General features: G+C 32.5%; 1 protein-coding gene across 1 annotated transcript in view; it reads right to left on the minus strand.

Moving 5' to 3' along the window:
* LOC130891651 (Krueppel-like factor 7) overlaps positions 1-26,595 on the minus strand; it is a 506,531-nt gene that overhangs the window by 72,670 nt on the left and 407,266 nt on the right. The window contains exon 4 of the mRNA XM_057796504.1: positions 25,108-25,334. Within this exon, the coding sequence (XP_057652487.1) occupies positions 25,159-25,334 (176 nt within the window). The 3' untranslated portion in view covers positions 25,108-25,158. The remainder of the gene's footprint in view (positions 1-25,107; positions 25,335-26,595) is intronic.

The following is a 26,595-nucleotide window of genomic DNA, read 5'->3' on the forward strand; positions in this document are numbered from 1 at the left end:
TGGTGTGGAAGTTAAAGCCATTGACGGAAATGCGAGTTTTGGATTAATTTCTGAAGCAATGAGGTATAATCATGCCATAGCATGTAAAAATCTCCAAACTCTGCATTTTCCATATGTATTTGAGTCTTTAGAAACTGTGATGGATTGTTTTCTTTCCAAATAAGCCAAATTTTTTAATCTAAAAAAGAGCTTCATCGGCTGAGTTTCCCCTAGAGCCCTATAGGTGAAAAAATGACACATAATATTCGTGATCTTGATTTCACCACTAACTCGATCTTAAACGGATACAGTGCAAGATCTGTGCGGATATTTCCCATGTAGTAGAAGAACGGAACCCCAAGTCCTACGAGCCACGTCGAATCAATAAATTTGGATCTTCTTATATTCTTTTTCTTAGAGCCGTGATATTCTCTTCAGTTCGACTAGTTACATGATGTTGAATATATGTAGCATGAAATATATTCATAATTCGTCTATAAATAACAGGTATGGATAACTGAAATTCAAATTAAATCTCGATAATTTGATAATGTTGTTCAAGCTTCAATATATTTATAACGATTTGCTACAATGCACTGTTGATAAAGGTAAACAATGAACGCAGTATGACAGTTCGTATGACAGCTAACCGTTTTGTGAGTTCTATCGAGTTAAAAAACATCCATGGTATATAAAATGACAAACCAAATATTAAAAATCTATATATCTCGGTTTAATATATTCCTTGAAATTACTATTACCTGCTACCAATAAAGTTTAACATTTCATGGGGCGGGGGATGTAGATTTGGCCAAATTAATTGGTAAATTCGGCCAAAAAGTGTCACATGAAGTACAGGAGACATTACGTCGGTATTCTCTAATTCACATTTTAATACAATAATGTTCTTAAAAACATTCCTAAATTATATTCCTATATATTAGGCATTAAAGAAAGCACAGTACACAACAAACACAAATTCTGAACTCTACTTTGGTCAGAAAAATTTGAACTAAATACAAAAATGACAATATACAAATTCATAGTGGAGCGAGCCCATTTTAACGTAAGGATACGAGTGCTGGCAACTGACGGATAGACAAGAGAATAGAAGCTGTGGAAATGGACTACTTGAGAAGATCCTGCAGGGTATCCAGCATATACGAAATGAAGATATACGACGAAGAACAGGTCGAATATACACTACTTCTGAGAGAATACAGACTAAGCAACTGCTCTGGTACGAACATGTGATGAATATGTAGCAGAGCAGGTGGTTGAATGAAGCATTGATGTATCAAACGCAGAATGGAAGAAGACGAGGAAGATCCTCAAGGACCTGGAAGGAAGGAATTGAACAGACCATGAAAGATAGAGCTATCCAGGAAAACGACACATGTAGTAGCGAAAACTAGCACGTCTATTATAATTAAAAAACAAGTTAAATCAAAACAAAACAAACATTCAATACAGCCAGAGACAATGCACGAAACGTAAACACACACGACCGTCTCTTAATGCTAATATTGAACTGAACGAGTGGATAGATAAAAAAGGGTGACGTACGAAATCCAGGATGCGGCAAAGGACACCCGTGAGGTGGTGAGGTTGGGTTGTTGTTGTATCTGTATGCATTTGTACATTGGTAAAATGTAAGATATCTCTGACAACTGATAGTTGTATATTGAAATCTTTTTATAACATCTTATTCTGTTTTTCTTTGGTTCTAATATAGCACCCCAAAATGTGAGTTTTTATCACACAAAAATTGCATCCCAAATGACCACACTAAAAGGTCATCTACCTGCTGTCTGGTCAAATCTAGTACCGCCCTTATAGGGACTATATGGACAATATTTAATTCCTAAGAGCAAACACAGAATTCTAGTCTCGATAGAATCATAAACTATCATAATTAAGTAATAATATAAATAAAACTTTATAAACTTTTATCCTTAAATATGTTTTATACAACGCCATATATCCGATTAAATAACTCCACAGATATTAAATATGATTGAGCCGCTCGGATTAGAGAACTTTTCAAATTTGCTAAAGATGAGGATCTGTAATTTAAGCTTGAATTGAGCTAAAACCAACAAGAAAAAAGTTAGTTTCTGTTTACTTCGAAGAAGTACATTTCTTGGATTTAGTTTGTAATGAAGAATGTATAAGGTATTAAGATATCAAAATGTTACAGTAATTACTTACGTTTAGAGTTAATCGTTCAAATGATATGTATTTTTAATTAGCTTTTAGCTCGCGATGTATTTGCGTATTCAATTTTTTCAAAGCTTAGATATATTACTTTTAATAATTGTATATTCACCAGAAGAAATATAAATACTAAAATGGTATTTTTAACGTCATTCATACATCTATTTTAACCAGCATACCCTTTGTGTTGAAACAAGCAGTAGCAAGTTTGAACTCATTCTTATACTATATACTGTACCTTTTGTGACAATTGGATTTTAAACAACGCACTAACATTAAGTTCAAATTGAAACAAAATCACAAAGAAGCTCACGAACTATTAAAACCTGATTATGGCTATGACTTTGAGACAAATAGTTCGCAATGAAAAACCACCTCATCCTTAAAATGCATAAAAGTCAAACATCAACATTATGAAACAGTCCAGGCAGAATTCGATCTAAGAAGAACCTTAAAATCAAAATTGTACAAGGGGATGCGAAGATGGAACTGATAGATAGGCAATCGGTTTTATTTTTCATCACACCGTGATTTAAGTCTCAGTTTCTCAATCCGATTTGTTGGCTGTAAAAAGTCGCCTGTACGAATATGTCTTCATTCACGTTATTTTCCATATTTAGTTCTACTATTCTCGTTTTTTTCCAAAAAAAGTGGAGGGTAAATATTTTGACAATATTCCTGACATTGAGATCGCCACGAATAAACAAATGGAAGTTATTTCAAAAGAAATCTTGGAATAATTGGATTGCTAGCCAAGTGCATTACTTCGAAGAAGTTCAATTTCACGTCATCTTTTCCATAATAATAATAATAATAATAATAATAATAATAATAATAATTAAAACAAGCATTTTTTAACACATTAACACATAGCTTTTTAGCTATTAGGTAGGGTTCTTTTTAGTTTTTTTTTTGTATAAAGTAAGGTTATATTCAAAACTCGAATTAAAAAAAGTACAAACTCAAAATATTTAATAATAATTAATTTCATTTTCAAACTGTTTGGTCAAAAAATCCGTACAAACTGCTGTTTCAATCTAAATATTTGCACTTTATTCTTTGAGACAATGGTTACTACAATTTAATTACACACACTTTATAAACTCCATCAGTCGGCTGGCTTTCCTAATATTTGTTATTAAATGTAGCATTAAATTACGAAATACTGCATCTGGCGTTTGCTGGAGTTTGCTCAAAATTATCTTTTTCAATTCTCCATGTGTAGTTGCTTCCCAACATTCAGAATATTCAGAACATTTCGCCAAAAACGTTCAATTTTTCTCAGTTAGGTTACATTAGGAACATTCCTAGACTTCTCAATAAACGGAATATTGAACTTGAACAAAAATTCCCACAACGTCCATTGCATAATGAGCAGTTGCCATGTCTGGCGGAAGCACAATTCTTAATGAACTGCATTAATCTAAATCTATCACACTTTTCATCATATATTTTGGCGGTTACAGAATTTCCAGAAGGACAAATGTATGCTGAAGAACGACCATGGGAAGATGCTTTGCTTTTTTCTGTTTTAAAACGCCTACAGATATCGTAAATTGTTTGTCGGGTTATTACCATTCTTACAAAGTGATTAACAATAAACGCCTACTTTACTTGCTGAACTATCAAAAAATGTACGGAATTTTTGTCCCCACACCCTTAGTTTTATAATATATTAATGAAAGAAATACAAAAATTACAAAATATCTAAACAGAAAAAACGTAGTAAGGTAATTTCTGGCGCTAGCAAATTTTTTTGCTTGAATTTAGAAGCCATTAATTAAGAAAGGTCTTTCGGAAATCCCAAATCTTCAACTAAAGCATACAATTCGTCTCGTGAAAATAGTTGTGGCCGGTTTTGACCTTAGATTGATGATTCAAAATCACTATCTGTAGCATGGAGAAAGCCGAAGGTCTTTTAGTATTTTGAGAGATATATGTTTTGAGGTTTTTCTGTTATGCCTAATAATATCCCAAAGACGAGAGTAGCAATGATCATGAGGATTTTGCGGTTCTCTCCAGATCATTGGTATTCCAAAGTGGAGCCTTTTTCTATTTATTCTCTTTGATCTAATGTCTAAAACCTTTCTGACATACCATGTAAACAATGTGTGGTACCCAATTTTTATTTTAATCTCCTAATTTATTTTGAAATATCTATTTTTCCCAAATTTACCAATTGGCCTGTTTAATTTTCTCAAAAAAATAACAAAAATCATCTGGTTTGTTTTTGCAGCACCGGCTAAAGATGTTTTACAATATCAAATGCCACGCACAAAACTAAGCTAGCCACTCTTCACAAAAAATAAATTTTATCATCAAAACTTAGACCTAGGCTGAATAAGACAAATGACATTAAAATATAAATTTTGTTTAGAATGATAAAGTTAACCCCTCTTCTTCGCAGTACCAAGTGAAGACATAAATAATATTTAGCACGTGAAATTCCCTAACTACATAAATATATCGGTGCTGCTATTGGCACCCTCCACGGAAATTTCCGTGGCTCTTAGAGATACGGGAATCGCCACCCTCCACAGAAAAATCCGTAACCATCATTATAACCTTATAGATCCGGAAATTTTTATAAAAACGGATCAGAATGAAGCTTTTTTCCGTGTCTCTAAATCTTACCGTATGACCCAAAATCACAACTCTCTACGGAATAAAAACGTGGTCTAATTTTAATCTTAGAAACACGGAAATTTTAAAACTAAACTATCCGATGAATTTTTTGTATAATTCGTTCTAGATGAATGAAAAAAACATATTGGGTTTAGAAATGGCATATATGTCAGATTTCATCTGTAGGTGGTATTTATCCGTGGATAATATTTATCCGTGGATGGTATTTATCCATGGACAGTATTCATCCGTGGACAGTATTCATCCGTGAGTTAAAGCTTATTATTGTAACATTTACAGCTGAACTTAGAGACACGGATAAAGCTTCATTTCTTGGAGAGCATCACAGAAAATTATTTTTGAGTTAATTCCTAGAATTTAGTTGCCGTATAACATAATTGCTCGAATGTTAAAGATATACATTCGTTTCAAAATAAATTGAACTGTTATATGATTTTTTATATTTTTCAGTTCCTCCTTGTATAAAAATATGTAGGTAATAGAGGCAAATGATGTTTTGATTAGTTATTTATATACAAAATCTGATCTTAACCATCTAATTGGGGTATATTAATCTATATACGGATTGCAAATACCTTCTATATCATCCTGTTTGTTTAATTTGGTATTTTTCAACAAAGTTAAACTGATTAATCAATTTCCTAATATCGCTTTATGTTAAAATTCAAAAACACGTTAACGGCGACTGTATTGAAAACAAAAGCAAATTCCAAATGAAAGGATTTGCTTATATAATCATCGCATAAATAATGTTATTTAAATCGAATATTCTCTCAAAAATACTTGGTTCAAGTTTTAAAATTTACATCATAGATTTCAAATATTTGTACCATACTCAGTTGAGCTCCTAATGGCCAACAATTTTTACAGTTCTGGAGTTCTATTCTATTTTTATTTTCAAATATGTATAACTAAGTAAGAGAACGGGGAAAATATCGACTCAGTTATTCCGGAATCGATGAATAGTTTGCGGACATAATATAAAATATAGACAATTTGTAATCTTCATTAACATTTTACAGAAACTAAAATTTTGAATAAAACATACATATGGCCTTGAAATATATGAGACTCAATTCATATTACCATAAATTGAATTCAGATCCAAGCAGATAAAACACTGCATTTGCTCATTAAAATTGATCGAGGAAAAATCCAGAATCATACATTCTGGGGGAATTTTGTTTTGCCACATTATCTCGTTCAAGTGGGTTTCTTGACTATTACTATAGGTACAATTATTGATCCATAAATGAAGCCTCATATTATTAAAATGCCAATATAAGCATTGTCTAGTATAGAGGCAAGCTATTAATTAATTTATTATACTATATTTTATATTATTATATTTATATTATATTTTTTTTTTGTAATTTTCATAATTGATCTTTTTATGTTGATCTCCCGTACTGCCTGGAATATCAATTTAGCATTCGGAATAAATCCGGTCTCACCGCCAGTATTACCAATAATGATACAATAAATGCCCTTTTGTTATAAACTTTGATAATATTTCATTAGAATGATGGTTTTAACAAATAGCTACGGAATTAGAACTAGGAATATAAATGTCAATCATATAATCTATAAGTTTTAATGGCACGTATATAAAACTCTCTTAAAGAACCATTGTCGTGTTTTTCCATTAAAAGTTTCCTGTTGATTTTTGTTTTCCTCCAACGAGAGGCCAATGACTCAACTACTTTCCGAAGAGAAATTGTTTCTCCTCTCGTCATGTTTCTTCAAATAGTCTTAAAACGTTTCATATTGTAGGCACAACTTTGTCAACAATACAAACGTATTTATTATTATTTTACGTAATATACCTTTGTCGGCAGCGTCTAAGTCGGCTTTAGATTGTTTCCTATTTTTAGTCAGTTGCATCGACAGCTATTTCTCGTCCTGAAACTTCTTTCAGAATCACTATCCTCAGAAATAACTCGTTCATACAATTCATCTATTGGAACATGACTAAACTAATATATTTATTGTTCGAACAGAAGCAATCCATCGAGCTGTTTTAAAAGGAACAATTTTCGTGGTATTTCGAGAGCTAAAATTCGAAGTTCCGTGAAAGTGAAATCCTACGGTCTATCACCAATAAATTATTTGTAACATCACTAAGCCATTTAGTCCTGGCGAATTATGAGTAATGTTAGTGTATTAGATTTTGATCTATCTACTGAGGAGAAAAATTCTTTTTCTTCATAACCGAGGCAAAAGTAAATGTTTACCTTTCGTCCCTGCAAAAAAGTATGTAACTTCGATTAAGATATGAACAAAAATCTTATACACTACACGGGCCGAAAGAGCAGACCTCGGGAATTATGACGCGCAGGGCCGAAAATTCAGCTTTCGTCCCTTGTAGTGTAATATACCATTTTTATTCTATACTTACAATACGAGGGTTGTTCAAATATTTATAAAAATGGAAAAAATTGAGTATGGAACTGTCATTAAATATTTGTTTTTGAAAGGCATTTTACCTAGCAAATGAAAGAGAAGTTAAACACTGTATACAGAGAATAAGCAACACTCTTTACGATCGTAATTTTGGGTAGCTCAATGTAAAACGTAGCCGTATCAGCTTTACTGACGAAGAGCATTAAGGGCCACAAACTGCCTCAACTATAATAAAGAAAGTTCAGTACTGGACAACTGTTGGATTAACATTAGAGACTTGGAAGAGGCTATCACCATATCAAAAGAACGCATTTACCATACACTGACTAAATAATTATGCATGCGTAATCTGTCCGCGCTTTTGCTACCTTTTGATCAAAAGTTCCCAGTCCTTATAGATGCGAATTAAAAAAAATGGATCCACCACTGCAGTCCTGCAACGAAAAAGCAGTCAGGACAGTTTATTGCGAAAGGAGAACCTGCTCCGAATAAGGAAAAACATATTCCTGAGACGGAAAAGTGATGGCGACCGTTTTTGGGATCGTCATGGGAATATGTCTATCGAATATCTTCAAAATGGTAAAAAAATGGAAGTAGTATGGATCATTGCTTAATAACGTAGAGTAATTGCAAAAAAGCGACCGCATTTGAAAAAAAAAAGAAAGTGCTGAACCTCAGCAACTTCTACCTATTTCCTCATCTTAAAAGATGACTTGTAGGCTAGAGATTTTCATTAGACGAGTACATAAGATCACTTACGTAAACGTCTATTTAGAGGCAACTATTATTTGAAACAGATGAAAAGTTAATAACCTCGGTGGAATAAGACTAAGACTTAAAAAACATGTTGTATATTGCGCGTCCTAGATGTTGCTAACTTTGCTACAAATCATTTTCCATTTTTTTTTCAATTACTTTATTAGTTACTTTTTTGCCTAAATTGAACAAATGTGTTATTTTAAATAAGTCCATTATTTTTTATGAACTTTCAATGTTGAGTAGCTTTTTAGGGTTTTTAGCACTGATTATATTAACCAGTTACATTATTTTTTAATGGTGTATACCGGAATCGAGTTTCCAAATGCTTTTATCTAGAAATAAAAGAAAAATCGAGAAATAAAATAAATTTTCCAAAAACCGCAGATTTCATCAATACTTTTCTCAACTTTCACGATTCTTAAGAGACGTGGCTGGCCTTTCTCAGATTCAGGCCAAACTAAAAACATTTTCCCGTGCCAAAAGTCTCTGAGGACGATGAGGAATATAAATTTTCCAACTGTCAAGTTGAGCTTCCTCTTTCTACTTTTCGTAGATAATGATCGAAATGTTTATACACCGTAAAAAATTGCACTGACACTGGATTTCACACCAAAATCTTTAGAGACTGCACCGAAACATGGCAGTTCAAAGATTACTTTTTAGCCGTGACAGAAATGTCATCTGTGGTCAAAACAAATCTATTTCAACAAGAGAAATATATGACGTCGGCGCTATGTTATCATCTCGATGTAAAGGAAAAAGTTGTATTATATCACAAATATCCTTAATAAATATCCAGTGACGTGCAAAATTTTTTTCCATCCGTGCAAATTTTTTCTATATTTTAGTTACATAATCGATTAATATTTAATGATGAATAGTTATTTATATAAAGGTGATAATAGTATAAAAGAAAAAAACTACACTCTCTAGAAAAGATATTGAAAAACAACCATGGAGCAAAACCACGAATTTAGTCCCAAATCATAGCAACTGTAAGCATTGTAATTTATAACAATAGATGTAAAGTAAAAACATCGAAAAACAAACTTGGATGAAATAGTAAAAAGGCAAAATTATAGATAAATTTGAACATGATTCATCATATTTGGTTACATATTCCAGTGTAATTTGACAACATTGTCCTATAAAAATAACTTGATTTTTTGTTCCTATTCTCAATTAAAAGCCAACAATCTTTGTAGAACAAATGAGGAACACGCTCAAGTGGCCAACAGTTGAAAGCATATGGTCGACATCTGCCGTTCTGAGAGAAGTTGTAATTGTGAACAAGAAAAGGAAATATTGTTCTTAATCAGTCTCCTTATAGTTATACCATTATTATGGTTCTTTATCAGTGCCTTTTTTTGATGAATGTTACGTAATTTTTCTTTAAAATCGACTGGGTTTGTTCCATATTCCTAGAATTTGTCGTGGTTTTATAAACAATACTTTTAATCTGATTTTATTTTAGTTACCCTCGGCTAGCCAGAACTTTGTAATGATTATGTTTATTCTAATAGTGCATTATTAAAAATGAAGGACGAGATATATTATGCATCTAAGTTGGAATTTCTGGAACCGTTGGTGTTATTCTTACTGAACACACTGTTTACACTAACACTACACCAACACTCACAATTACACTGTATGAAGCGCGTTTCGATTACCAAATTATCATCAAGGTAAATTGGATCAGACAGAATAATTGTGTGTTGGTGTAATAGTAAAGTACACAGTGTGTTCTGTAACATTAAGCTTACCTATCTCATCCAGTTTAACAGATGATGGTATATAATTGTGGATTGGCACATCGCTGATTATCAATAGTAATGCAAAAGTTTAATTTTAGATTCATGTGTTTCTATTGGAGATGTTAGAATTTGATTTTTTCTTTACTAAAAATATTATTTAGCTTATCTGTTCATAGTTATGGAAACTGATACTTTGATACGTGCTCTAGCTTGTAAAATATTGAAATATTTCTCAAAATTAATTATAGCGTTGACTAAATTATATAGACTCAGATGGTAAGGTCACATTGAACGATTCAAACACAACTCTTTAAGCTAAACACCCTAAGAAACTTATCATACCGCCGGGAAGCTAAGAGGAGACGATTAGATCTTCTCTCTCCAGCATATCAGAAAGCACAGTACAGTTTGCTGAAACTCTTTATGATTGAGAGACCTATGTTGCTCGAATGTGATGTATTTATTTAGCAATAATTGGCGTATCCCAAAATATACAAATGCGAACGAATGATTTGCGCAACCAACGTTAACATATGGTGGTGGACTAGTATAGGTATTACAGAGAATAGAACCACAAGACGCATATTTTAATAAGAAACTTTTCCTTGTTTCACCTTAGTAGAATTCAAAATATAATCACTGTTTTGGGTAGAAAATAGCCTCAAATCAATCGATTCTCTGTTGACCAGAATAAAATCAGACGTGAGTTCCCATGCCAAGCTGTAAGGCTGTAATTGGTACCAGATGACATAATACAGTTAATAAAATATACCGTATCATTTTTTTTATATTTGACAAATTATAATTCTACCTTCAATTTCTGCTTAAATTCACTGCTTATTTTTTCAGATTGACAAATCGAAATTATGCAGTCATTTTGCCGAGGAGTGTATTTTGTATCTATGGAACAATCTGTTTACCTAACTACTTTCCAAAACTAATTCACCTGTTCATTCTAAGAAGTTTTAGCTGAATAACTTAATAATCAAATATAAACTAAATGATTCTTTGAAGTTTGTGGAAGTTTCAAATGCAAAATTTGAAATTGTTTCTATAAAATAAGGCATCGAATTTAATGAATATTTGCATGCTATTATATATTTCCGTCTGGATAAAATATTCATTCCTAGAACAGCTAGAAAAAATCGCAAACTGAAGTTATTCTATAAGACAGTATTAAATAAATTTGATACGAGTTTGTGACTGATTACAACTTAAAAATTTGAACTTTAATTATTCCAATGATAGGTTTCTGTAACGAAAAAAAATTTCTGATAGGTAGATTAGAAATTAATTAATTTATGGATAATGTGCATCTACTATCTGTCTAGCTGGTACTTAAACTGACCTTGTGATTAATATAAATAGTTTTTTTACTTATGTTTTATCTCTTGTTGAATAAAAATTTGGTTTTTGTTGGAATATTTGGGATACTACTTTTTTATATCCTGTTTAAAAACGTAACCCTACATATTATAATTTAGTTTCATAACACTTTATTCAAAAAAGACAAGTCTCGCCTACTTAAAGAATTAATTACATCCACGTCTTACTTTTTAGGATTGTCGACAGGCTAAGAACTATAAAAAAATCAATTAGAAATACAGAGTTTTCATGTACAGAGTGGATAACGGGCAATAGTCTACTCCGATATTTTGCATTAATCATTACATTATCGTTAAATATTCTTTCGATATTCTCACAAATAAAACTCTCGATGGAATGCAACGTCCATATTTTGCTAATGTGTTATATTTTTCTATCACATCAAAAAGAAATCAGTAATTTGGTAATTAAACAGTTTATCTATGATTGTTAATTAGTTGGGATTATATATATACTTTTTGTAAACGGAAAAGGAACAAGCAGGCCAGAAGATATTAATTCACATAATCGGCTTCAGTGAGAAATACAATTTCATCACTAATATGTATTAGAGTTGGTAAGAAAATATCGTCAAACGGGGTTAGTACCTAATACAAAAAGGATGAAACGGTAGAAAAACAATTTTACCTCATATTAATTCAGAACTACAACAAGTACAACAAAAATGGCCGAAGAATCTAATTCAAGTGCATTCCCTTTCGTAGAATTTTCACAATATCTCAAATTTCATACTTAGAAGACAGAATATACATGAGATGTGACTACAATTGTTTAAAATCACTTCTGATAAAATAAATACCAATGCAAGATATTCAATTAATATTTATTTTTAGGATGATTGTTCGTTACTGAGCTGACTAAAATCCTAGATTATTCCAAGAAACACATACTCAATATCTTCTTCATGAATGTATGGGGTTCATGTCGTTGGGACATTTTGGTTCATACTTTTTCTATCAAGGCCTTCACATTATAATAGATCTATATCTTAATGAACGATTGCTTGCAGTATCCTTAGGTTTAACATACTAGCCTTTTGGAAGAATTAAGATAACGAAAAGTACACTAATGTAGTTCAAAATCCTTTGAAACGCTTCGAAATGTTTGATTAATTGGGAGCAGCGACTTTATGGAAGTCGGTAGACAGAAATTTCGAATATCTAATTTATTATTTCATTTTAAATTCAACATATTTCATGTATCATAACTTTTAATATAGTTAATTTTCGATAATCATAAAACAGCTTCATCACTATGTACGGTCACTAGCAACTGAAAACCATCCTCTTAATATCGTCAAACCAACATGTCGATGGACGTCCTCTAACGGGCATCTTCTCTTGGTTTTACTCAATGATAATTTTGGTTCAATAATTGTCTGTTTTTCTGACCACATGACCCGTCCAGTTCCATTTCAAATCAATTATTCTTCTCTGCATAACCTGGATTTTGTTTTCCATGCATTACAATTGAAGATTGTTTTGAGCAAAATTTGCTCTAATTCACAGTAAATATAATCAATTTCAAATAAACGATCTTGTAGTTTTTCGTTTTTCAATCACTGGAAAATCCGTCTAAAATGCAACAAACGATAAAAACGACAATAAAATTCAATGAAATGATATCGAGTTGCTTCCGCACCTATCCTATTCTCCAAATCTAGCCCGCAGTGACTACAGACTGCTTCCAAACCTGTACATGGTTTCTCAAGCAAAGAAATATTAATCAGATGAAGGCATCGCATAATCAGAAGCCTATTTCTATGAAAAAGAAAAATCGTTTGGTGAAAATGACGTAATTAGTTTAGAACAACGTTAGACTCATTTTTATGACTGGATCATTAACATAATCTAAGTTAGTTGTTGTCTCAACAGTATAGTTTTAAATAATGTAACAAATACATCAAGGGGGAAAAATGATGCGAAAATATTCAAAAGATGTTTCTACAACTATTGAAGTAAGTTTTGGTACCGCAACATAAATAGTTATAGTAGTGCTTCATCTTCTTCAAAAAGCACACCTATGGCAATTTCGACTTCAATTAATTACTAATTTTTGTAATCAGATAATGACACCTTTAGTTGTATCCTCCGTTTTCGACATCTTCTAACAAAGAAAATGTCAGATCATCTAAATCCCAGCTCATACAATAATCTTTTGTGGATATTGGTTGTGTAATTGTCGAATACAAAGAGGATTGGTAAGCAAACTATATTTATGTTTTTTCTGCGTGTATCTAGTTATCATAGATCATGATATCCGAGAGTTTTATATTGTTAGCTAAGGTTAATACCTCTCAACGAACTCGATTTCTTCTTATTATTACAATTTTAACTACCATTTAAACATAAATGTTTCGTTTAAATAAGTTTTCCAACAGAAAAATATGTGTTCTTTTCTTTGTGTACTTAGATCTCGGATATACAGAACAATAATAACGTTTTATAGTAGATGTTCTATCAAGTTTATCGTTTTTTGAACAATTCACATGAGATACCAGAATTCAGTTCATCTCAACTTAGTATATAACAATATTATAAGAATAAAAACACATTTTCTACGTAAAAAATTGATAATTCCGAAAAATAATATTGATGCAAATGAATAAATTATATTTTGAGACTGGTTTTACAAGCTTCCAAAAATAAATTAATATATTTTAAAACTAGAAGTGAGTGCGCTACAACTCTTGACGATGTTTAATCCGTTAAGATAAGGATGCGCCAATTCGGGACAGGGATATTTCAGGTAAACGAAAAGGTAGTCCGAGTACATAATACAACTTGTAACGGATTCATTAAGAGTGTTACCTGGAATTTAGTACCTAATCCACTTTGTAGAGTTGGAAAATTAAAAATTTAAATAAAATTCTATCCCCAATATTGCCACCATCTTAATGTCAGATTAGGTTACATAATCTTCCATCACGAGTTGTCTAACCTTCATGATAACCACGATCACCAATTGGCACATTGTAACATAAATTGAAATTTTATGGCGGGTATTAAAATAACGAGTAGGAGCATGCTCCTAGGAGCAGCATTTCTAGAATAGGTGGAACATTGAAAAATAAAAAGATTGTTTATCAGAAATTCATTATCCATAATGTATACTCTTTAATTAGCTTAAAATATATTAATAGAAGTAACAAATAATAGGTTATATTATTATCACGACCAGAAATAATGATTATAAGTAAATCTGGAGGGAACAATATATCAAAATGTCACTCAAAGGGTCTCTGTTCAAAGACAAGGGATCGCCTTGGCTACGTTTCCTTAAGTTTCGGAGGGCGGGGGAGAACACAACCCTTGTAAATAGTAATTTCGAAGCAGAACTATATTTTACATCAAAGCAGAGATATTTTTCTGGTTATACTAGAAAAAGAATTAAATTTTTATGTTGAAAAATAATGGAAATATAAATTTATATTTGAAATCGGTAATATCGTTGGTTTTACATTTTAGAAAAATAGTAACTTCGTTACAAAACATTGAACTAATAGACTAAATTCCGAAAAATAGTATCCAGAACTTTTTATTCACTTAAATGGAGACAACTACAAAATATGTCACTCACCGGATGACAACGCTAATGCGGAGATATGAAGGTAGATGTGATAGTTTTGGCACAAACCTATATTTTATAAGTAAATCAATTTTTTAACTACAATTCCATATTCCATATTGTATATACTCACTTACAAATATCATACATAGAAAACTTAGTTCTCGATGAATTTTCACAATGTTAGTTCTGCTTTTATAGATATTATATTCCATATTCTACGATAGGAAGCAACTTCCAAGTTCAATAGAACTTTTTTTGTTATCATTCAAGTAACGTCGGCCTTATTGAAATATCTCGTGCAACTGTTAAAAAAAATATATTCCTATGTGAATAGAATAAGACATAGACGTGCGGTAGTGAATTAATTGAAGACGCTAGACTGGAGTTAAAAGTACAAAAACAACGGAGTGAATTCAAAATATATTTTCATACATATTTGTTGTAAAAAAGTGCAAAAGTAAGTACATGAAAATAAAGGAATAAGTAAGTAGAGAATTAAGAATAAGCACGATTATCAAATTACAGTTCCTTTTGCCTTTTCATTTTTTGTTCATAATGACAAAATGTTGAAATTATTTTAGGTTTTTTTGATGCTTTGGGAAGAAATTCTAGTGATTAAAACTGAATTTTTCAAAAATTATTGAGTCTGAGTATGACTAAATTCGTTTATCAGTCTTCATAGATTAGGGAGTCTTTGTTTTGTTAAAGGGTTTCCTACGAACAGCTAGGATGATGGAGACCTTTCATACCATTTTTTCTGAATTTCTCTTTGGTAATTTCTACTAAAGTATTCTGACATTGTATCACACATCAATAATAAGAAGAAACAAAGTTTTTACAAACTGAGATTCAAAAAAGTTAAAATGTGCAAGTAAAAACTCTTCCCTATTGTAGTTTGAGAAACATTATTATTATTTATTGTTTTTTTATCCATAACTATTAATATATGAGAAAGAAATGTTTTATTGTCCAGAAATTGTTTCAATTTGTAGACAAAAGCTTGTAAAAACTAAAAAATATAAAACATAAGGATAACTAAATAAAGAAAAAACAAATAAAATAAAATTTCAATATATAGAAGAAAACCACAATGAGTAACAAAATTATAGGTAATAATAATAGGTAATAATTAGTATATAAGTCCATAGCAGAAATTATGCAGCATGTCCGGAATTAAATATTTTTATTAGAAAAGAAAATTATTGCGGAATGCGGAAAAGGATGATATCGATTTGATTTCAATTGGCAAATGATTGTGCATTTTGTTGCATTGTAAAATATTGAGCTATTAACTCATTTTGAACGTGGAGTAGGCAGGTAAAGGTCGTGCTTCGCGATCCTAAGTGGATAGCCGTGTAACGATCTTTCTGACGGCTACCAAATCCAAAGAAAAAACGGGTTGCGTTTAATAAAAGGTATAATCAGCCGGTAATAACAATAATTATATTTTTATGCCACAATTTCACATTAGAGAAATTTATAGTGGATGTTTCTTTATTTATTTCTTCCTGCGTATGAGATTTTCGACAACTTTCAATTCTGATTTGTCTAGCTGTTGATCTGTATATAATAAATACGTGAATATTCGAACGAATGGAAAAAATTTCATGGACTAGGCAATTTTTATAAAAAAACTAAGAGTTTCCCGGTTCGCCTGAATTACTCACTTCTTTTCCCTTTCCTTTATTCTGCATTTTCCCATTTACCTGACTCATTCAAAATAGTGATATTGAAATTTAGGACTCGATGATTCGTTATAATTTTCAATTAGTTTAATTCCAAAACATTGAGTTAGTTTCAAAATGTCATAGAAAGACTCGAAGATAATAATGGAGATCTTATAATAAAAAAACTTTTACTAAAACAAAGATTCCTTGATCATTAACTGCATCAGTTGAGCTTTCTGATATTTGCAAAAGTAGATAATATAAATCTCTCATTGAAGTTAAATCATCATAATAGCAAATATACTAACAAAAATGAAGTATGAACCAAATAGTTTCTATAACGAAACACATTGCTATACGAGTTCTGGCTATTAAATAACGAGACTGCGCGCGTAGAGGGCGCCCTAGATGGGTGGGGTAAAAAATGAGTAATGCATTAGGTATCTAGATATCTTGTCTATGCACTACCCAAAACACGTTTCCATCACTATTCTAGTACGTGTGCAGTAACGGTTTGAAACGAACGTGTTTTTTCCTCGTGCCGAAAACATAAAACAGGAATAGCGTATCAATCTCAAATTTCTTGTTAAATTGAAAAAAATTCCGATGGAGTGCTATAAATTGTTGCAAGCGGCCTATGGGAGCAATTTTCTATCTGGGGCGCACGTTTTTGAGTTGTGTAAGCGATTTAGTGAAGGCCGAGAGAGCACTGAAGATGACTAATGCCCAGGTCGCCCTGTGACTGTTTCAATTCCGGAAACAGTGACCAAAGTCAACCAAATTGTGCTTGCAGATCGTCGAATGAGTATTCAGATGATTGCCGAAGCTGTAAACGCCAAGTAAGAAACGGTAGTAAATTTTACACGAGGAATTACACATGACAAACGTCTACGCGAAGTTGGTGCCAAAAAATCTGACTCCTGACCAAAAGCTCTTCCGTCAACGGGTCTATTCAGATTTCTTTGAAAAGTTAGGAAGGTTAGAAAAAGGTCTGTTTTGAAAGGGACTCTATTTGAGTCGATGGAAGCAGTAAAGCAGAGTTCCTAAAGGCACTCACCAAAGAAGACTTCCAGCACTGTTTCGATCAATGGAAAAAACGTATGGAAAGGTGTGTGGCGAGGGGAGGGGAGTATATTGAAGGGAAGCATTCGAATGTAGAATAATTTTTATAATAAAACACTTTTTCGTAACCAGTCTCGTTATTTAATAGCCAGACCTCGTATTTTCTAAATTTAGTAACTTCGAAATGTATACTCCGAAGATCTTCTACAGCCATTTGTGTAAGCACACGATGTTTGGATAATTAACTACAGTTGACGATGACAACAGATTTAAAACTAAATTAACAAACATTTTACTATTTGCAATTACAATGAGAAACCTTGTATTAGCTCTAGTGCCCTTATAAAATTCCTTGAGAATCAGACTTAGATGAGAGAAAAACTTATCCCTAGATCAAAGTTTGACAACTTAAATGTAGTTCTTGATAATTATAATTTGAGTAACCATAAATTTATTACATAACATTACCATTCATAAAAAATATTGGTTATTTTATGTATCCCGTTCCCAATCTGACATACGCTAATACGATGGTATACCTGATTTACACAGTTTTCGATCATCTGCGGAGTTATACGATTCATTTCATGTCTAATTTCTTCCACTAAGTTTTCTAAATTGTCTGACCGTTTAACGTAAACCTTACTTTTTAAATGCCTCCACAGAAGAAATTAAATCAGGTGATCAAGGTGGCCACTACATTGATCAACGTCTTCCAATCCATCTTTCACCAAATCGTATATTCAGAAAACTTCTAACATTACTTTTAATTCTTTGAATTATGTAGTTTTTCTTCCTTTCCGTCTTTTCTTAAGTAAATTTTATGAATTTTGAACAAAATTTTATCATAACTTTGTATCCATAGTTGTGATTGAAGTATAGTATTCATACATACCCACGTAGATGTTACATATTTCATGTTCGTCGGTAATAGCCATCATTATACGCTCGTTGAATAATAACGTATTAAATTTTTAACAATTTACCAAACAGAATTGTTGAATAATTACAGCAAGGTACGCCTATGGAGTTAAAATCTATTTTTAAACGCTAGATGAAGATAACATATGTTTGGTAGTGTTTAGTAGTAGGTTCAACATATTATTTAGAACGATGACTAGGCGCCGACAAATTTAGATAGATGAAATTCAATTAATGTACACATATATAAATAATGCAAATATTGAAAGCTGGAATTATTAGAATGTTGAAATTAATTGTGTCACTTCTACGTGACTTAGACAGAAGTAAAAATTTCGTTAAACATATAATTCTTTAGTTAAAAAGGTGTTTCAGTATTTTGACTATATCTTAAATATATAAATTTCTGAAAACTTGAATTCGTTAAAAAATGAAATCGAGATACAGGGTACATTCGGAAAGTAATGCGTCAAGCCTTGAATATGAAAATTGATTGATCGGAACTTGAACGAATTTGTCAATATTCATTACACTTTTGCCATCGAAATTTCCATGCGTTATAAACTTCATGAGAGCCTTCAGCGGGGATGTTCTTCGGCAACCACGTCGTAACATCTCTCTGGGGGCGAGGGAATATAAATGAGTTTGGCGGGGTAGATTGGTGCTGTAGTTGGGGGTATGAGGCTGATCTCGTATTTTGTCAAGTAGTCGGTTTTGAGGAACAGCGTGTGAGCGGAGTCCTTGTCGTAGAGGAGCGTCCAAGAATCCTTGATCTCCAGCCTGACCCGGAGTAGCTTCAACCTTTACCCGGCCATCACGGAACATCTTTTTCCACCTAGACGACTGGAATTTTGAGAGACAATCATGCCTAAAGGCATCCCAAATCATTGGGGTTTTCTTGATTCTCACCCAAAACTTTATCGCGTACAGGTGCTCGATCGTTTTTTGCTATACTAATGTCGACCTCGCTCCGAGAGAGTCGTGCCCTAATCCAAGCGGAGCTTATTGTGACTCGATCCGCCCTCTGCCTAGTCCTACGACCTAACAAGTACTGCAGCATACAGTCGCTTCGGAAAAAAGGGGCGCATTATTTTTTTAACATAAACTGGACAAAACAAACTTTTATTCGTAGGTTTGAGCTAGATCATTATTTTACTGGAAAAATTTTATGAGAAATTATATGAATGTATATGAAAAATACTGTGAAATTACTTCAAATAACAATGTGAGTTAAACTTTGATTTAGATGGAAACCAAATTTTTTTATATGCAATTATTCTGGGATCAATGTGTTACAATTAAAAAAAGTTTGCCGTATAGAACTGAAGTTGCATACAGCAATTTATGAACCTCGCTCGTAGTTCAGTAAGGTAATCAAAGGACCTACGTAAATTTGAATTCTTCTATAGCGAGGAATATATTAAATAGAGAAAGCTAAATCAAACAGAATTTCGAATTAAACTTCTGAAAGATGTTTCTCAAAAGAAGCTTTCGTACTTTATTGCTGAAAGAAATTATTCGTCTAGAATTTGCCGCCGAAGCTCATTTTGCAAAAGAAATTTTCATAGGATACTTTTAATTCAACATTCAAAAATTGGAATTACACTAGCAGTTAATTGCACTCGAGGAAGCAGAATGCAGGAGAGTCGAGTGACAAAAACTAATGAAATAATTTAAAGAAACCTCTAATTCACAATTGTATTCGTAATTTTGCACTTATCACAATAAAAAATCGAAATATATGAATAAATTTGCAACAGATATGAATTGGTAAATACGAGTTTTACGTTAAATAACGCTGATGAAAATGGAGACAATGAGGGAGGGCCTTCACCAAAAACTAAGAGACTCTTTAAAATAGAAAGAACAATTTAAACTTTAATTTACGAGTACGCATTTTTTAATAAATAAATACTCTAAAATGCCACGGACTGCATCAACCCCCAAATTATTTAAATTGTGAGTGTGGTTGAGTGACACATCGTTTGAAAGATATTAGACAAAGAATATCTTATTGTAATATTAAACTGAATATCATCTATAGTAGAATGAACGTTGTTTGATTAAGATTGGCGTATAATTTGTAGGTGTGAGCGACCATGAAGCCGTTGAGCACATTGGCCTTCAGATAGGCCCGTGGTGCCCAAAATTCGCGTATAAAATTGTACAAATTAATTCAACACTCAAAACTTTATGGTGAGCAGCTAAGTACTTGTCACAGCAGAATTGATAACCTATAAATATAACAAATCAAAAATATATATTTGTAGCACATGCGGCTCTAAATAGTTCAGATGATATGACGCTGAACCAGTTTCACAGGTTCCTCTACCAAGATATTCTTCTCCTATCAATAGATCTTTTTCCTACAATTTTTCCTTGAATTATGAGCTGTAGGTAGGATCTCATATTCTGGACATCTCACGATGTGGCCAAGTATTGAAGTTTTCATCTTTTCACTTCATGAAGGATCTCTACGTCCTTCTCTTTTCAGAACATCTATATTGGTCATATTGGTATAGGATAGGGTGGGCATAAGTTTTGGTAGAGCATGAAATATTGTGAGATAATTACCTTAACGATATGCCAAATATTTTTAAGTATCAAGAAAACTTCATCTGTGAATACGTTTACAACGCTATACTGAACAACCTCATTCATAATTGAATTAGTCAATTGAGGAACACCTCATATATTTCCTCAATTTTTTCATATTTGCTAAGTAAGATTGAGTTGTTTCGTGGATATTGGATTTGTTTATCCTTCACCAACAATTTGGCTAGAAATGGACATGAGGTGTTTCTCAAATGAACGATTCAATTATAATAATCAGCGTTGTTCGTGACTGTATGTATTATTGAGATGAAATTACTGTTATTTATTGAATGTTTTTTAAAAAAATAAGATGATTTCATACTTAAATCATTGATTTGTTACTAATAGTTTCGTCACCAATGAAGAATTTATGTAAATAGCTTTTTGTGAAAATATGAATGTGATCTAATGCAGGTATGCGGGATTAATCATTATTATTATTATTAGCTAATATTGGTAAGTTATACTTCAAATTAACACGTACAAGCCATTTCTCACAAATTGTGTTTATTTAAGTCGTATTTATTGTAAATAAACATTATTATTATTGCTCCGAGCAATACATTGAAGTGCCACTTAAATTCTATTATTCCTTTAGATACAAATGTTTGTAGTAAATTAGTTTTTTTATTTAGATGAATGTAAAGATGAAAGTGAGGAAGGAAATGAAAAAAACATCCATTGAAACGGGCGATTCCTTTTGAAAATAGTAGGAAAGGAAACTGCGGGATAGCGATGTAATGCTGTTAGAAAAATAGGATACATGTCCTTTTAGAGCTAAGAGGTCGATGATACTTTACGGTAATACGAAGCTATAAATTGTGAAATTATAGCTGCAATTGGATTATAAATATTGATGGAAACAGTAGCTTCAATTTCGAAAATCAAGCATAGTAATTTTATCCTTAAAGGATATCAAAAGATATCTTGTTCAACATCATAATGGATGAGATTATAAACGAGGTAAAGCAAACTGGTAGAGGATACCCGATGGGAAACAAAGAAATAAAAATACTATGTTTTGCTGATGACATAGTGATCATCTCAGAAGACGAAGCTAACTTACAAAGGTACTGTATAGGTTTGAACTAATAGCGAAAGTTTTTATCATGCAGATATCCCTGAAGAAAACCAAATCTTTTACAGTATCCAGAGAACCGAGAAGATGTAAACTCGCGATGTACGATCAGAGTTTAGAACAAGTGATGTTACTTAAATAGCTAGGAGTGATCATAACAAGTAATAGAAATCTAAAGAATGAAGTGAAAGCTTAAACAACAAAGGCGTCATTAATATCAACGGACCTGAGAGATGTAATTTGGTGGAAAAACTACCAGAAGTGAAGTTAGAATATACAAGACCAGTAATGACATAAGCGATAGGAACCAGAGCAGAGAACACCATAAATAAGCAGCTTTTAACTTCTGAAATGCGAACGCTTAGATCAATAGCGGGACACATATTTTTTGACCACAAGAGAAATGACGAAATAAGGCAAATATGTGACATCCAGAATGTAGTGAGATGGGCGAGATATCGGAGATAACGTGGACAGAATGTCAGATGACAGGTTGGCAAAGATTGCAAAGGAAGAAAAACCGAATACAACAAAATGGTATGAAAGCTGGTCTTCATCATCCCAGCTGCAGCTATGCAACCATTCATGTAAACACAGGATTCACAGTTCAATTAAGAATTTCCAAACCTCTATCACTTGTCACAATTATTGTTTCAGCAATCAACAATTTTTCCCCTTAATATCATTTTAACCAAAAGAGAAGCCGATTTTGTCTGGTTTACTCAAATGCGATTCTTATTTCATTACATTAAGACTTACTTCGCAAAATTACAGTTTACGGTATGACGCGTACGACGTTTGAACACGGTAATTTCAACTCTATTAATTTATTAATTCATGAAAGTCGAGTTGTCAACGGTAATATGCGTGTCAAAACAAGTGCCGACACGCGCCTTTCGGTAGTGATGCGATATTCACTATTACCATAAATAGGAGTATAATCTTTATAACGTTTACAAATTCCGTAAGGCTCATTGCGGGGGTGTGTGGAGTTAAACATTCCTTATGAAACCTGACATGAGAGGGGAGGGTGAGATTCACTTTTTCTTACGTAAGGTTTGTTCCAAAGATTGTCTCTAAATTTGTCAATTGATTATGATATGATTATTACTTCCCACCAGTAAGAGATAAATTGAAGAATAGAGTTTGTTTAAACTTGTGGGATGTATTTCGCATCGAAGGAGCAAGTGCGCACATGAAGTTATTGGACCCTACGACCAAAGCATCCAATGCAATATTAAAAACAAGAAAAAATGATATAATGTATGTTATTAAGGTTCAAAAAATGAAAAAGATATGTGGATCGATAGGGAATAATTTGACTACACCAGTTATGGACTCTCTGTCAAACTGGTTATCAAATCTTTTTGCTGTTGATGATAGTAACTAATAATTATAGAGGTCACATTTTTCATTTTTACGAGGATGTATTGATATCTAGTTAGCCTAGACCAGTTGCATACATAAACAAAATATTGCGTTACCATAGGAATGAACAATAACTTATTAGAAGTGTCAGTGTAAAGTTTGACGTTAAAAAAGTAAACCAGAGTTACGCAATAAATTAAAAGGAAAAAGGTGTCCACCGAAATTGTGAAAATCGAAAAATTGGAGTATCATATAGTTCACGTCAATTTGGACATGAGAAAAATTGCTGCAAAATGGATCTCCAAGTGTTTGAATGTTGACTAAAAGCGTGTAAGGGTAGAAGCATCGCGTTCGATCTGTGCTCGATTTGAAAACGATATAAACTTCTTAAACCAATTTTTTACTATGGATGAGACTTGGGTACATTTCTACGATCCAGAAACAAAGCAACAATCGATGGAATGGCTACTCTCTGGTTCTCCAAGACCTAAGAAGTTTCGTGTAGAAAAATCTGTTGGAAAAGTTCTTGCTTCAGTTTTTCGGGACTGCCATGGAGTAATCATGATTGATTTTTTGGATAAGAGTAGAACAATAATTGGAGATTACTATTCGACATTACTGACCACCCTACAGGCAAAAATTAAAGAGAAAAGATGCGGAAAGCTATCCAAAGGTGTTTTGTTTTTGCAGGACAACACCCCTGCACACAAATCTCATGTTGCTATGCAATTAATTGAACACCCCCTTTATTCACCAGATTTGGCTCCGTCCGACTATCATTTCTTTCCTCAACTAAAAGAAGTTTAAAAGATCGTAAATTTTCTTCCAACGAGGAGGTCTGGTTTGCAGAGCAAGAAGAAACATTTTTTTTGAAAGGTCTAGAGTCGTTGAAGATTCGCTGTAATAAATGTATCCAATTAAAAGAAGAATATGTTGAGTAATAAAATATTTTGACATTGAAATTTTGTTTGGTTCTATACATATATATTTTCAACCAGATTTCTTACATAAGAGATGGAGGATGGATATCTTCAAACCTGAAGTTCCATTACATGGAGATAGGGCATGTCCAATATTTCAAAAAAATGCCTCACGTAATTCGTAAACGCTCTCCTATGTAGTTTAAGGTTTATTCAATATAAAACAAAAGTCTCTTCTAAAACTAGACACATTTAGTTATGAAGAGCTAGCTCTAGACGCAACGCAATGCAAAATGTAGTAATGCAAACCGTAGTACTTTTTACATGAGTTACTTTAAATTTTACCGCGCCCAGGCGTGTGCCATCATAACACGGGTGCATTCTCATTAAAATTGCCGCGCCAGGGGGCGCGCGGCGAGTGGTGCTCGGGTGCAACGCACCCCTGCCCCGTAGATAAAAACGCCTCTGAGAAGGTGAAATTAAGTGATTGAGAAGATAATTCACCAAAATCAATAACGTGATGGAAATTTCGAAATTAAAAGGTGAAGAAAATATTATAATTTCAATCGATGACGGTATCGATATTGATAAATTTAGAATCCGATTTAATCATTTAGAAATCCAACTCTTAATCGTTTTATATATGAAGCAATTTTAATTCCTCAGTTGATGAATATGTTGGAATTACTAAAGGTAGAGCTGCCTTTTGTATAATAAGAAATTATTCATGGATCATGAGCCTTTTCGTAATAAAAACATCAAAATATAACTTTGGTACTTACACTATCTGTTTAGGTAACTGGCAGTGATGCGGAAGTAGGAGGTAGACCTATCTAAGTATGCCGTTTCATGTGTAATGCTAAATGATCGGACCGGCTGAAGCATCGGTCGCAGTGGCGGCATTTAAACGGTTTGGCTCCTGTGTGTTTACGGTAATGTCGTGTCAGTTCATCCGAGCGGGCGAATCTCCATTCGCACCCGTCCCATGAACATTTGTAGGGTTTCTCTCCTGAAACAAATGAAACATTTATTCATTGAACATCGTTTTTATATAACGTGGAATGGAATGTAGAATATTATGTGGAATGGTTAATAGGAATAATTTGGGGGTAAATTAAATTTAAATTTAACTAAAAATAACTGCTTCTGGTACATTTATAAGTCAACACATTCATTTATGATCATTATGATATTTACAAAATTTTCAAATAAATTCCGAAACAAATCGATTTCTATTTATTATTGTATTATACAGGATATACCAATATTACGTCAAAGGGTTATTTTAAGAGATATCAAAAAGTTTTATTGACAAAAATAATTAATATTTGTAAGGTCTATATTTTGAAAGTATTTCGCACTGTACAGAATAATGTATAACTTACACATGAAACAAATGAGTTTGCAACTTTTGATATAAAGTTTTTTTACGTTACAAAGAGTCATTTAAGAAGTATGGTCACGTTTATGTAGGAGTCGCAGGTAAACCAACGATCTGTAGGAGAAAAAAATTGTATTTCACCTAATAGAGATTCATAAAATGATGCAATATTTCCGTAATTGTAAAGTTCTCTTTTCTATACATAGTGGATGAAGGAGCCTTCCATATTTTATAGAAATATATTTCTATTTAAGAAAGAATGGACATAATTCGGGTATTAGGTAAATGTCATAAAATGTGTTTGCTTAGATCTAAAGCTAGTTCATTGTCAAATATTTTTCAGCCGCAAGGCTCGCAAAAAAGAGCATTTGTAACTTATGGATCATTTTAATCGCACTAGTGAACCCAAATACGAAAAAAAAATGTAGCAAAAACAGACTCAACTGTGGGAAATGGAATGAGTATTACAGAAGAGCAAGTGTGACAAATCTTTTTCAACAAGACATGGCGCCGTTTAAAGAAACCTCAAAAAACTATAAAATGCATCCAACTCAATCATGTGTTATAGTTCTTCCAATATCAATAAGACAGTTAGACGAGAAACAATGAAAACACACCTAACAAACCGTCAGTCCCCATGGACTCATATCCACTGTTTACCAATGAAAACATAAATGCATTTCTATTGGCCGAAGTTGTCGGAAGGCGTATGTACACAATGTCTTTGAAATATTCCTGCTAGACAGTCTGCGATAAGCAGTGGCGTGGCTTTGTGAGAAGTTATTTTAGATATGTTCGAATATTTAGAAAAGAAGAATATTCAGTAATCTGATAATGCATTCATAATAAGAAGTGCTGAATTAACTAGAGTAAATAAATTTTCCATTTA

Source organism: Diorhabda carinulata, chromosome 3 (genome assembly GCF_026250575.1).
Source record: "Diorhabda carinulata isolate Delta chromosome 3, icDioCari1.1, whole genome shotgun sequence".
In the NCBI taxonomy this organism is placed as follows: Eukaryota; Metazoa; Arthropoda; class Insecta; order Coleoptera; family Chrysomelidae; genus Diorhabda; species Diorhabda carinulata.